Source organism: Mesoplodon mirus (assembly GCF_964341445.2).
Source record: "Mesoplodon mirus genome assembly, chromosome: 18".
NCBI lineage: Eukaryota > Metazoa > Chordata > Mammalia > Artiodactyla > Ziphiidae > Mesoplodon > Mesoplodon mirus.
The window spans coordinates 60,731,190-60,746,726 of NC_138994.1; the positions used below are offsets into that span (position 1 = coordinate 60,731,190).

The following is a 15,537-nucleotide window of genomic DNA, read 5'->3' on the forward strand; positions in this document are numbered from 1 at the left end:
TAGACAAATAGATCTACGGAACAGAATAGAGAGCCCAGAAATAAATCTTTGATGAAGAAGCAGAGGTAGCACAATGGAGCAGAGATAGTCTCTTTAACAAATGGTACTGAACAACTGGACATTCACGGGCATAAAACTGAATTTAGACACAGACTATACATCCTTCACAAAAATTAACTCAAAAAGTATCACAGGCCTAAATGTAATACATAAAGTATAAGATTTATAGAAGGTAACATAGGTGTAAACCTAGATGACCTTGGGTATGGTGATGACTTTTTAGATGCAACACCAAAGGCACAAAAGAAATAACTGATCAAGTGGGCTTTACTAAAATTAAAAACTTATGCTCTGCAAAAGACAATGTCAAGAAAATGAGAAGAAAGGCCACAGACTGAGAGAAAATATTTGTAACAGACAAATCTAACATTTGCCAACGAAGCAAACGACAAGGGATTAATCTCCAAAATATACAAACAGCTCATGCAGCTCAATATCAAAAAAACAAACCAATCAAAAACTGGGTGGAAGATCTAGATAGACATTTCTCCAAAGAAGACGTACAGAATGCCAAAAAGCACATGAAAAGATGCTCAACATTGCTAATTATTAGAGAAATGTAAATCAAAACTACAATGAGGTGTCACCTCACACCAGTCACATGGCCGTCATCAAAAAAATCTACAAACAATAAATGCTGGAGAGAGTGTGGAGAAAAGGGAACCCTCCTACACTGTTGGTGGGAATGTAAACTGGTACAGCCACTATGGAGAACAGTATGGAGGTTCCTTAAAAAACTAAAAGTAGAACTACCATATGACCCAGGAATCCCACTCCTAGCATATACCTGGAGAAAACCATAATTCGAAAAGATACATGCACCCCAGTGTTCACTGCAGCTCTATTTACAATAGCCAGGACCTGGAAGCAACCTAAATGTCCATCAACTGAGGAATGGATAAAGAAGATGTGGTACATATATACAATGGAGTATCACTCAGCCATAAAAAAAGAACAAAATAATACCATTTGCAGCAACATGGATGGACCTGGAGATTATCATACTGAGTGAAGTTAAGTCAGACACAGAAAGACAAATATCATATGATATTGCTTATGTGTGGAATCTAAAAAAAGGGGTACAGATGAACTTACCTTCTCTACAAAACAGAAGTAGAGTCACAGATGTAGAAGACAGACTTATGGTTAACAGGGGATAAGGTGGGGAGGGATAAATTGGGAGATTGGGATTGACATATATACACTACTATATATAAAATAGATAACTAGGACTTCCCTGGTGATGCAAGGTTAAGAATCCTCCTGCCAATGTAGGGGACACGGGTTCGAGCCCTGGTCCGGGAGGATCCCACATGCCAAAGAGCAACTGGGCCCATGTGCCACAACTACTGAGCTTGTGCTCTAGAGCCCGCGAGCCACAACTACTGAAGCCCGCACGTCTAGAGCCCATGTTCTGCAACAAGAGAAGCCACCGCAATGAGAAGCCCGCGCACTGCAACGAAGAGTAGCCCCCGCTTGCCTCAACTAGAGGAAGCCCATGCGCAGCAACCAAGACCCAATGCAGCCAAAAATAAAATAAAATAAAATAGATAACTAATAAGAACCTACTGTACAACACAGTAGAACAGGGAACTCTACTCAATTCTCTGTAATGGCCTATATGGGAAAAGAATCTAAAAAAAGAGTGGCTATATGTATGTATAACTGATTCACTTTGCTATACACCTGAAACTAACACAACATTGTAAATCAACTATACTCCAAAAAAAAAAAAAAAAAGCAAGGACAAATCTAATAATGGGCTGTTATCCAAAATACACAAAGAACTCTTAAAATTCAACAAGAACAAAATAAACAACCTGATTAAAAAATGGGCCAGTGACTCTGACAGGCACCTCACCAAAGAATAAGCATATGATATGATACTCCACATTATATGTCATCAGAGAAATGCAAATTAAAACAATGAGATAACCATCACACGTCTAAAATCCAGAACACTGAGAACACCAGTGCTGTCAGAGTTGTGGAACAACAGGAACTCTCATTGCTGGTGGGAAGGCAAAATGGTGCAGCCACTTTTGGAATGCAATTTGACAGTTTCTTACAAAACTGGACCTACTCTTAGTATACAATCCAGCAATCTCACTCCTTGTTATTTAACCAAAGGAGTTGAAAACTATGTCCACACAGCCTTTACACAGATATTTATAGCAGCTTTATTCACATTGCCAAAAGTGGAAGCAACCAAAGTGTACTTCAGTGTGTGAATGGATAAACTGTGGTGTATCCTGACAGTGGAATATTATACGTCATTTCTTTTTATTGCTGGCCATTTAGTTTGTTTCCATTTTGGGGGTTTTATGAATAATGCTTTCATAAATGAAAGGTTTTTATGGGGACATCTATTTTTGATTCTCTTGGATATAAGTATTTGTGTGGATATGTTTTCATTTCTCTTGGGTATGTACCCAGGAGTCGAATTACTGGGTCATATGGTAATTCTATCCTTAACTATTTGAAGAGCTGTTGGGCACAGTGACTGCACATTTTACATTCCTACCAGCAGTGTATGAGGGTTCCAGTTTCTCACCAGTGATTGTTAATAAGATTATATAGCCATCCTGTTGGTATCTCACAAAGTAGTATCTGATTATACTTTTTTTTTAATCTTTATTGGAGTATAATTGCTTTACAATGGTATGTTAGTTTCTGCTTTATAACAAAGTGAATCAGTTATACATATACATATGTTCCCATATCTCTTCCCTCTTGCGTCTCCCTCCCTCCCACCCTCCCTATCCCACCCCTCTAAGTGGTCACAAAGCACCGAGCTGATCTCCCTGTGCTATGCGGCTGCTTCCCACTAGCTATCTATTTTACCTTTGGTAGTGTATATATGTCCATGCCACTCTCTCACTTTGTCCCAGTTTACCCTTCCCCTCCCCATGTCCTCAAGTCCATTCTCTATGTCTGCGTCTTTATTCCTGTCCTGCCCCTAGGTTCTTCATGCACTTTTTTTTTTCCTTAGATTCCATATATATATATGTTAGCATACGGTATTTGTTTTGCTCTTTCTGACTTACTTCACTCTGTATGACAGACTCTAGGTCCCTCCACCTCACTACAAATAACTCAGTTTCGTTTCTTTTTATGGCTGAGTAATATTCCATTGTATATATGTGCCACATCTTCTTTATCCGTTCATCTGTTGATGGACACTTAGGTTGCTTCCGTGTCCGGGCTATTGTAAATAGAGCTGCAATGAACGTTGTGGTACACGACTCTTTTTGAATTATGATTTTCTCAGGGTATATGCCCAGTATTGGGATTGCTGGGTCATATGGTAGCTCTCTTTGTAGTTTTTTAAGGAACCTCCATTCTGTTCTCCATAGTGGCTGTTACCAATTTACATTCCCACCAGCAGTGCAAGAGTGTCCCTTATACTTTTTTTTAATAGATCTTTATTGGAGCATAATTGCTTCACAATACTGTGTTAGCTTCTGTTGCACAACAAAGCGAATCAGCCATATGCATACACATGTCCCCATATCCCCTCCCTCTTGAGCCTCCCTCTCATCCTCCCTATCCCACCCCTCTAGGTCATCGCATAGCACCTAACCAATCTTCCTGTGCTATGCTGCTGCTTCCCACCAGCCAACTATTTTACATTCGGTCGTGTATATATGTCGGTGCTACTCTCACTTCGCCCCAGCTTAGCCCTCCCACCCCATGTCCTCAAGTCCATTCTCTACATCTACCTCTTTATTCCTGCCCTGCAACTAGGTTCATCAGTACCATTTTTTTTATTTGCATTTCCTTATGGCTAATGATGCTGAGTATCTTTTCATGTGCTCATCTTCTATCTTCTTTGTCAAATTTTACATTGATTTATTTGTCTTTATTGAGTTATACTAGTTCTGTTTATATTTTAGATACAAGTCAGTTATCAGATATATGTTTTGCCCAACTCCCATTCTCTGAGTTGTCTTTTCTCTTTCTTGGTGGTATCCTTTGAAGCACAAAGATTTTAGTTTCTTTTTTTTTTTTTTTTTTTGCGGCCTCTCACTGTTGTGGCCTCTCCCATTGTGGAGCACAGGCTCCGGACGCGCAGGCTCAGCAGCCATGGCTCACGGGCCCAGCCACTCCGCGGCATGTGGGATCTTCCCAGACCCGGGCACAAACCCGTGTCCCCTGCATCGGCAGGCGGACTCTCAACCACTGCGCCACCAGGGAAGCCCCTAGTTTTGATGAAGTTTAATTTATCTATTTTTTTCTTTTACCACTTGTACTTTTGGTGTCATATCTAAGAAAGCATTGCCTCTGGTTATGAAGATTTACCACGGTTTGTTCCAAGAGGTTAATACATTAGCTGTAGTCTTTGATTCATTTCGACTTTGTATGCAGTGTGAGGCCAGGGTTCAGTTTCATTCGTTTGCATGCGGATATCAGTTGACCTATTGACGTTCGTTGAAAGGATTATTCTTTCCCCATTGACTTGTCTTGGTAGCATTGTTGAAAGTCAATTGACCATAAATGCAGACATCTGTTTTTTCGAAAAAGGTCTGAAATCTTTTGAGTTGTCTTTTCCAAGAAAAATAAGGCAGGGTGTTACAGAGAGTATTTAAATCTTTTGTTTTTCAAAATGAGTTCAGGTCTTCGCCCCACTAGGACCAACATTCTGGGAGGATGCCATGTAAAATTGCATCAGTCTCATGAATCTTTTAGTTATGGAGTCATCTTCATGTAGCATGCTTTTCGTGGATTTTACCTTTATTTAAATTTGGAAACCTGATATTTTAAAATATCCAGTTCTCTTTTACTTTGTTCACAAACATTGTAAACTTGTTAGAATTAGTCCCAGTATTATAGAGGTTTGGGTTGTGTTTTTTTTGTTGTTTCTTGTTTCTTTTTTCTTCACTTGTTTTCAGAGTTTAGCTGGAGGCAATGGTTAATCTTTAAAGGAGTCAGGCTTATAAAGTTGGGATAGTGCTGAGAGGCTGATGGTCTGCTGATTCCAGCTGTAAAATGTTTTTTGGAGAGCAGAAAAACAATTTGCTTTCATTCCAATACACTATAATTCTTGAGGTCCACTAGCTTTCTAAAAACATTGACTCAAAAAGTGAAATGAAGAATTGTAAACTACATTTTTTCTTAGTATTCTTTAGTATTTGGAAGGCAGGTATACTTATTAGGATCTGTTGAGGCAAAATAGTTATTGGAGTTGGTTGAGTTAGATTATGCTGACTTTAAAGTTCAGGAGATTAGCTGCCTCTAATGTAATGCCACAGTTCACAGGTATTTATTTCTGTTTTTTATTTGGTTCTTTTTTTAATGACATTTTAAAAGGGGAAATTTTCTTATAGACAGTTTTTATGCTCATGCCTCCAGTTCTGAAAGTATACATGGACTATGTATATGCACTTACATAAAAGTACATTTTGGTGTGAATTAGGTGTCGGTGTCATAATGAAATCTATTATGTAAATATTATGTGATATATATATTAGAGTGTGTTGTCTTTGTATTATATTAGTGGACCTTTTTTTCTATGTATATGTCCACAATACGTGTCCATAATATGCCTTCAGTGATTATAGTAACATCACAGTTACCCAGAAGCTGATTTTCCAGAAATCCAAACATTCCAAACACACCACTTTAAACCCTGAAATACAAAAAAAGCTTTTAAACAATGAGCAAAACATTAGAAAACTTATATCTTATATTTTGTGTGACATATGGATTTTCTCTTAGGATTATTATCTTCATCTTCTTTAAAAATGAACACTCAGGGAATTCCCTGGCGGTCTAGTGGTTAGGACTCCGTGCCGAGGGCCTGGGTTCAGTCTCTGGTCAGGGAACCAAGATCCCACAGGTTGCTCAGTGTGGAAAAAAAAAAAAAAAAAGAAAAAAGAAAACTCAAAATAGATGGAGTTGAAGGAGCTGAAATGAAAACTAGTAGTAACAGAAGCAACAGCTACTTGCGCTTCTCTAATGGCTGTGAACACAACGGCATTACCATTTCAGAATCACCACGATTGCTACTCAAAGGCTTTCTGAATTCAGGCAAGCATGTGTGTACAATTAAGGAAGGTTTCTATTAAAAAATGGCTTTAAAATGAACACAAAAATCCTAACCTAAAGAATAGGCAAGCACAATATTTGAAAAATATTTGAAAATCTTTCTACTGTAGATGACTTTTTTTTTTTGCAAGTGTGTCTTATACATATGCTTTGATTAATTTAGGTGCATTGTTTAATTTATCCAAACATTTATTAAGCTATTTTTCACGTATTATTCTAAGCAGTATAGATTCAGCTGTGAACAGAAGACACAAACACTTGACCTTAATCAAGTGGAAGACAGAAAATAAAGAAGCAAAAAGATAAATAAATATATTACAGAACATATAAATTATTTTTATTTTTGACAGTACTTGTCAAAGTAGTTAATTATTCATTCATTGATAACTCTATTCCTGTTAGGATCAGTACTAGACTGAGACTTTCTGCTGGGTAAGGTATTTTCAGGTGTGCTGTTCATGCTATTCAGATTATGCTATTCTTTCCTGTTACCCTCATGTGTCGCATGCAATTTGGCTGGTTTTTTGTTTTGTTTTGTTGTGTTTTTTGTCATGGGAAGAAAAGGTTATGTTTATAAAAACCTGTCTCGTATAAGTTTAGATTCCAAATTGAGACCTAAACTATGAAATAGATAACCTCAGTTTGATCCTCTAGTGTACATTTTAGGGAAAAACATTTGTGAAGCTATTAACCAGATACTTGTGGAATGATAAACAAGGAATTCTTTAGGTTAGGCTTTTTGTGTTCTTTGATTCTGCAGTCTCCTTTGAGTAGTCCCTTAAATGCAGTTTTGTGAAACACTGGAATGTTATTTTGTGTAGCTGACAGATGAGGACATTATACTCAGAGACCTTCTTGGTATAGTCAGAAGGGGAGATGAGGCCCTCACGGATGACAGATACCACTTACTTGACTGAGTTGTGTTGTGTCTTGTTTAGTGGAGTAAGGGAAGATGGCATTGGTGTTTCCATGGTGTTGGTGACCACTGTTAGGAATGTGTGATTTTTTTTTTTTTGAAATTGGAGAACCACAAAATAATCCTACCTACTAGTTTGTTTTTGGCTGGGCTGAAAGTAAGAAACATGAAATTGAATGCTTAATGTAAATGCATAGGATTATGTAAATTAGTTCTCCAACATCTCCTGATGCACCCTTTGTGGATTACTTCTCCCCATTAGCTCCACACCTAAGTTACTTGTTTTACCCCGCCCCTGTTATTGTCATGTTATTTCAGGGTTATGTCTTTCTTATCTTTGCCCTTAAATTCCTGAGCCAATTGTATCCTTTCTCTTTCTTCTCTAAACAGTTTTGCTAGACGTATGAAATTGTAGGCTTATGATCTTTAAATGATTCTTCTTGGCTTCTCTCTCTTGTTCCAGGAATAACTGTATAAAATGCCCAATTTTTGCGAAAAGTGAATACCAGTTCTTCCCAGATTTATTTCTTATTGGAACAGAGTCAAAACCCAAAGGAAACTGTAGAGGAGAAAAAATGAACCTCTTTTAGCTATTAAAATAATGACTAGGTTATGGGAATTTTATGTGAGGCTTGAAAAAATAAAAGCATTTGATTATTCTGTTTTTATGGCATCAAAATATGATGCACCAACAGAAATTATTAAATTTCTTACATTGCTATTTGAAAATTTTCAGGCTGCTACCCTTGTCCCGGGCCCAACATGAATCCTATTGCTCTTGGGAGCCGCTGGCTTGCTTATGCAGAAAACAAGGTAAGCGGGGCCTGTGTTGGAATATTTGTAGCGGAGCAAGTGTTTAAGAGTTTTCCAAAGGTAATTAACAGCCAGTAATGAATGTTTAACTTACTAGTTTGTTTTCTCTGGTTTGGTTTTTGTTTTAATTGGGCACCCAGTTGTCTGATCTTATTGCTCAGGATCAATATTTGGATTCAGCCTTACTTTTCCAGGCTTAGTTTTATATAGAGAACTTTACTCCATTAATTTTAAATCACAGCATTGATATCATCACAGGAGTTTCTGTGGAGCTAGAAATCAGGAGGCAGGAATGACTTCTGTCTTTAGTAGTAGGTTGGGAACCTGAGGCATAGAATAATTTAATGGACTTCAACTATATGTGTACATTTAAATCTAAACAAGTGTTCTGCCATTTGTTGTTATTTATCAATCTCACTTATCTCTTAAGGTCATCATAGTAAATGAAGATATTTATACATTGAAACTTTTTTTATGTCTAGTTCAAAGCAAAGGGCAAATCCCTTTTTATGCCATTTAGTGCCCTGCATATGAATATAGAACAAAATCTAAAAAAATATTACAGACTTCAAAGAAGATCATTTTTTGTTCCATTTTTGCTTGTTTGTATGGTTACTGTATATTGAGAATAATATGAAACAATATGTATTGAAGAGTTCTTGACACAAGTCTGGATATGGTAAGTACAACAATTATTTGGTGAAACCATAGTATATCTGTAGCCTCTGGAATTCACAAAATCAAGAAACTACTGGAGAAATTTATTTTTCTGGATGAATCCCTTGATGCTTTTTCCAAAATTCTGTCCGCTACATGTAGGTATTTTGCATTTTAGTGAATGCTGTATTTATACTCTACCCTCTTCTTTCTCTTTATTATCCAGTATATCACTTTTCAAATTCATTCTTTTCAAATAAGACAAGAGGCATACAATTCAGTGTGCTTACATCATGGTATCTTCTAATGATTATGTCTGTAGGAAATTTCTTTGAGTGCCAGAGACATCCAAGACTTCCAAGAGGAAGATATATACATTGTCCCTTGGCTCTTGCAGATTTATTTTCATGTGTGGGAAACTACTCATTTAGAATTGTAGGTATTATGCAAATAGTTACATATTATTTTCTTATGGAAAAAACTTCCTTCATAGATGCATAGCATCAAAGTGTGCCAGTTGTCTTGTCTTTGTCTTGCCTTGGCCTTTGTAGAGATACGTGTCAGTAATATCTAGTGTTATATATGGAGACCAGGACGTGTAGTGGCATTCACAAGGAGTTTACTAATCAGATGGTTGTACCATCCTTTGGAAGAAATATTTCCAGATAAATGTGTTTCCATGGCATTTACATAAGAGCTAGTATTTATTAACAGTTTCTGATTGTAGTAGCATTTGGGCTGAGTGTGGAACTGCAGAAATTAAATTTTGGAGCAACAATTTCTTTCAGTGAAAATGCTCTTTGACTACAGATTTAACCAAGAGGCCATATTATCTTGATTAGGTTTGTTTTTCAGTGCCTATTTTTAAGTGTACTTTTAACTTGGAAGACTTGCAGAAAACCTGCAAGAATAAATAGAGTACAAATGTTATAAAGTACACCCATGTACTCTTTACTCAGGTTGACCTCTGAACAATCTCAGAGTAAGTTGCATATATCACATTACCCCAGAATACTTAAGTTATCAGCCAATTTAATTTTTTAGAAATTTATTTATTTTATTTATTTTATTTTTGGCTGCGTTGGGTCTTCATTGCTGTGCGCAGGCTTTCTCTAGCTGTGAGCGGGGACTACTCTTCGTTGCGGTGCATGGGCTTCTCACTGCAGTGGCTTCTCTTGTTGCAGAGCACAGGCTCTAGGCACGTGGACTTCAGTAGTTGTGGCATGTGGGCTCAGTAGTTATGGCTCGCGGGCTCTAAAGTGCAGGCTCAGTAGTTGTGGCGCGTGGGCTTAGTTGCTCCACGGCATGTGGGATCTTCTTGGACCAGGGCTCGAACCTGTGTCCCCTGCGTTGGCAGGCAGATTCTTAACCACTGTGCCACCAGGGAAGTCTGCCAATTTAACATTGATAAGCTACTTTTATCTATTATAGCATCCATGTTCCAATTTTGTCAGTTAACCCTATCATATCATTTGTAGAAAATCTTGTCCTATAGTGCAGATCCAGTCTAGGATCAGGTGTTATATCTTGTAGGAGTGTCCCTTTCTTTCTTTATCTTTTACAGGGCTGGTAATTTTGAAGACTACAGCCCCCTACATCTACCCCTTACTCTTTTTAATAGAATGCTTTTTATTTTCAGTGTTTTGATGTTTTCTCTTGATTATATTTGGGTTATGTATTTCTGTCTGGAATACTGTAGTACTGTATGAGTGCTTTTCTGGACTTCCCACAGTGTCACATCTGGAGGCACATGGTATATGTCTGTCCTTTATTGGTGATGCTAATTTTGTCAAGGTCTTGTCCAGTTTCTGTACTGAATAAGCACTATTTTTTCCTCTTGTAACTAATAATTTGGAAACAGCATGCTTATATCCTGCATTTTATCGAAATCTTAGCCTACCTAATTTTAGCATCCATTGATGATTCCTGCCTGAACCAGTCTTTACTATGAGGATTGCAAATTAATGGTTTTCCACTTCACACTACACATTTACCTGTAGGCATTTGGCTTTCTATCATAATCAAGAACTTTCCCTTCTTTTTAAATCTTCCTGTATCTATATTTTTGATAGGGGTTAACAATTCCTATTTTTAAAGTAGTTTTTAATTTTTTTCTGTCTTTAATTGTTTTGGTTTTCAAATTATGCCAGAGTTGACCGATGAGAGCCCCTTTAGTCTGCTTCTTGTGACATTGTGTTGTGCCATCAAAATTAAAAAAAAATAATTTCCTTACTTGCTATCATAAGAATAAGTCCAGGTCCATCTTGTACTTGTCTTGTCTCAGCCCTGGAATCATCTTCTTCTGATTTTACTGTTTCTTTTTAATGGGCAATGGTATTAGATACTAACCTTTTGTCCAGTAGATGTGTTCATTGTTACTGGCGTATTTTTGCTTCTAGACTCTTTCAGTGGACAAAGTTTAGAAATATGCATGTTATGTATCCACACACACTTCTTATTATACACATAAAGAGGCAAATATACATATATGCATATTTGTGCACCCATGTATACCCATATACACATGCACATTTTGGAAATGAAGAGTTCACATTGGTATTTCCACAGGATTCTCTCTTTTTGTCCCACATTTCCTATTTGTATGTCCTTTGTTTTGGATAGGAGACCATGACATCAGCACGTTTTCTTCATTTCTTCAATCCTATAATGCCAAAAAGTAATTACAGAGTCTCTTGCTCATACCACTGCAAAAATCAAACCAACTACAAAGAGTTCAGGATTTTCTTGCAATTTTCTCTGCTTTCATTACTGCCTAAAACTGAAAGTATGCAATCAAATACTGTGTTCATAGGTTATTTTAGTTAGTCCTTTATCCCCCTTTTTCTGCCTTCCTTCATTGTTACAGTTTTCATTTGATACATAATTGTATACATTTGTCTTTATATTTATTTATATGCGTATATATTTTCTCATATGTTATATATATATATTTATATTTCCCTTTATTTCTCCAAAGATAACATTATATACATGGTCTTTTGTACGTCGCTTTTTTCACTTACCAATATTTCCTGGGATTTGGGCATGATAGATTTTTGCACTACGGAAATTTCTTGTTTATCTTTTATTTTGATGTACTGAGATGCCAATATAACTTTTGTAATGAGTCTAAGTTTTAAAGAAATTTCTGGCTTTGTTATGTTTATGTAGAAATGCTGGCTCAGATTTAGATGAATTGAAAAGGTGATAGTATTGCTTGTTTTCCTTGATTATTTTAATTACCTGAAGCAGGGAAAAGATGGTAGTGTTTCTAAGATATGTCTTTCCTTGCACATGCTCCAGGAGGCAGCAGAAGGGATAATTTTCATAATTCTTCAAATGTGTATTTGTGAATGAATGAATGAGTGACTGGGTGAATAAGTGAGAGAGATTCTTTTCATTAGCTAAAATGATCCCTTTTCAAGCTCCCTCTTTTCCCCTGTGTGAAACTACATTTGCCAATCACCTGCAATTTGGAAAATTCCACAGCAGTATTGTCTTAAGGGATTTTTTTTTTAAATACAAATCAGTGATGAAGAAAAGTTTGATTTTAAAATAAAAGAATAAAAGGTTCACATATTAATCTTTATCAAGTGACCTGGTTTTAAGTTATATAGAGCATTTTTTTTTGTTTTTATATTTTGGGAGAGGAAGATTTGTTCTGAATTCTGAAGGCTTTTAATAATTCATATCACAATGTGGAGCTGTTCTAATAGTCTACTATTGCCATTTTATTGAAAATTTTAAGTGTAAAAATCTGGCTAATGATTTTTATATTTCCCTTTCGTTCTTTCTCTTTCTTTCTTTTTCTTTCTATTTTTTCTTTAAACTAAATTTAGAAGTGTAGGAGCAGTGGAGAATTTAGTCTTGGTTAATTGCTCAGCACATGAGAGAATCATGCATGTCAAACTAGTGATTCACTTTGGAAATTGGCAGTTTGATTTACTTATTTATGAATAAGGGCATGTCTTTTTCTTTTTTTTTTTTTTTTTTTTTTTTTAATTTCTTTTATTTTTTTGCTTTATAACAAATTTAATCAGTTATACATATACATATGTTTCCAAATCCCCTCTCTTTTGCGTCTCCCTCCCACCCTCCCTATCCCACCCCTCCAGGCGGTCACAAAGTACCGAGCTGATCTCCCTGTGCTATGCGGCTGCTTCCCACTAGCTATCTACCTCACGTTTGGTAGTGTATATATGTCCATGCCGCTCTTTCACTTTGTCACAGCTTACCCTTCCCCCTCCCCATATCCTCAAGTCCATTCTCTAGTAGGTCTGTGTCTTTATTCCTGTCTTACCCCTATGTTCTTCATGACATTTTTTTTTCTTAAATTCCATATATATGTGTTAGCATACAGTATTTGTCTTTCTCTTTCTGACTTACTTCACTCTGTATGACAGACTCTAGGTCTATCCACCTCATTACAAATAGCTCAATTTCATTTCTTTTTATGGCTGAGTAATATTCCATTGTATATATGTGCCACATCTTCTTTATCCATTCATCCGATGATGGACACTTAGGTTGTTTCCATCTCCGGGCTATTGTAAATAGGGCTGCTATGAACATTTTGGTACATGTCTCTTTTTGAATTATGGTTTTCTCAGGGTATAGGGGCATGTCTTTTTCATTCTGATGTTAAAACTGGTGAGCCCTCTGAAGTGGACAGCTATTATGTGTCATAGTTGATTTATGCGTAATTTGTGCCACTTTCCCACAAACACAATTGAAAATGGAAATACGGCACATTCTTTTGTCTGTTTTTTAAAATTTCCCTTTACAATCTTTATGTAGGAATTAAGAGGACAAAACCTCCAATTTGTTAGCATGTTAAATATTTAATGTTCGGAAGTCATGGCTAAGTCCTTTGATTATGTTTCTAAAATTTATTTGTGGAAAGCCTGCCAGATCTCAAGTCCTACCATTTCAGAGTTTATGAATTCTTAAAGACTATTCATCTTGTAATTAAAAATCGTATTTGAGCATGAAACTGCTTGAGTGGCACCAGTAGATTATAAAAAGGGGTAAAAGTGTCTCAGCAGGGCTTTTAGCTGTTTGTCTGGAAAACACTCATGCAAACATTCCCACCCTCCACCATCATTCTGCATGGTAAATAAGCTCTATCTTAAGAGCCTGTAGAGTTAAACAGTTTAACAGAAATAACCTTCGGGTCATTCTCTCTCTTTCCAGTTGATTCGATGTCATCAGTCCCGTGGTGGAGCCTGTGGAGACAACATTCAGTCTTATACTGCCACAGTCATTAGTGCTGCTAAAGTGAGTATCCAGTAGTCTCTAGGAGGTACGATTTTGCGGAGTAATTATCACGTTCCCTTTTCATTTGCAAAGGTTGAACAAACTTAAGTAAGTCAGAAGTATTTTGTCACCCAAGAGAACTGGTGACTAAATGATTAGGTATTTAATCTCTTAAGGTTCCTAAATCATACTTTATAGTCTGCTGTAATGATTATAAGGTTTGTATTTGTCCAATTTAAAATATTTAAGTCTGTTAGCTAGGTCAAAGTCTGTAATCTAATTACTTTGGAAAGAAGCTTTACATGTTTTAAGTAGTAACTTCTGGATTTGTGTGTGTGTGTGTGTGTGTGTGTGTGTGTGATTTGCATCATTCTACCTATACTGAAATCCCTTTGCATTTCTGAACATTTATGAATCTTCTTGACATAAAAAAAATATATTATTCCTTAACAAAACTTGAGTGAAATCCCTGGCACATTCAAAGATTCTTTCATGTCACAGAGCTGCCCCCTGCATGTCTGTCAAGTGAGTTCTTTTTGTGTATGTGCGAGGGTTAATTATGATGATGTCTTGTAAACTTTATGCTGATTATAAGGTATCCTTATAATCACCATCCTTTTGAATTGTGAAGTATACAACAAAACAATTCTAATAATAGGGATGACATAGTGAATCTAAATGACAGCATGTAATAGAAAGCACAACTATTCAGAAAAGAACAACAGTTTAAAACAAACCACAGGGAGGGAATCAAAGGTCACACTGTTTTATGTAAAACAAATACAAAAATACTTCAAGACTGATCACAAATGCTTACATGATGTGGTTTGATGAGAGAAACATTACATATTTTTCACTCAAAGGGAATTATTGAATGGCTTTTTGCTTACAGCCCCGTATATTTTAGATTTCAGAATCTTTATAAGAATGGCTTACTTTTCTCCTCTGTATGAAAAAATTACGGTTATTTCAGTGAAGAGAAATCTGAAGCAGAGTAATTAGGCAGCATCAGTGTTATTTAGCTAACTTATAGTAGATCTACAAAATCTACCAATGAGATCTAGTTCTCAAGTATTAGATTCCTTTCCAACTTGTCTGTGTCACACACTTTCGTCAGGGTAACTCATTGTATTGTCGTTCTGAATAATTTTCAGTTATGTGACAGAGAATAACTTTTCAGCTCTTCTTTGCTATAATTGTGTGTTTGTGTGCCTACATAAAAGGAAAGTGACCTGCATCATTCAGTAACTGTTTAGCTGTTTTAACTGTTAGATGAAAGTAGATTTGCTGGAATGAGGCTAGACTTAATATGCTTTCAAAAAAGCAAGTCCAGTTTTGCGGTACACGGGCCTCTCACTGTTGTGGCCTCTCCCGTTGCGGAGCACAGGCTCTGGACGCGCAGGCTCAGCGGCCATGGCTCACGGGCCCAGCCGCTCCGCGGCATGTGGGGTCTTCCGGACCGGGGCACGAACCCGTGTCCCCTGCATCGGCAGGTGGACTCTCAACCACTGCGCCACCAGTGAAGCCCCTCTCCCCACCTTTCTGCACCACAATACTGTGAACTGTGAGGAACATACTCATGTCTTCCACATTTAAGCTCTAAGAAATTATGCTAATGACAACACCTTAATAGGCCATTGGTCACCAGTGGAATTGGTGTTGATTGCAATTCATTATTACCTCTGACAATAGATAAGATTCTGCCATTCACTCCTGAATAAAGTGATTAATGTTTAATTTTTGTTTAACTACTTTAGCCTGATTTTAGTGCTTATTCATGTTCTTGC

At 36.8% G+C, this 15,537-nt stretch overlaps 1 protein-coding gene across 8 annotated transcripts in view; it reads left to right on the forward strand.

Annotated features, from left to right (window-relative positions):
• BCAS3 (BCAS3 microtubule associated cell migration factor) overlaps positions 1-15,537 on the forward strand; it is a 576,338-nt gene that overhangs the window by 138,784 nt on the left and 422,017 nt on the right. For all 8 annotated transcript variants that reach the window (XM_082603192.1, XM_082603193.1, XM_082603194.1 and 5 more), the window contains exons 10-11: positions 7,761-7,837; positions 13,688-13,771. In XM_082603192.1, coding sequence (XP_082459318.1) covers positions 7,761-7,837; positions 13,688-13,771 — 161 coding nt within the window. The remainder of the gene's footprint in view (positions 1-7,760; positions 7,838-13,687; positions 13,772-15,537) is intronic.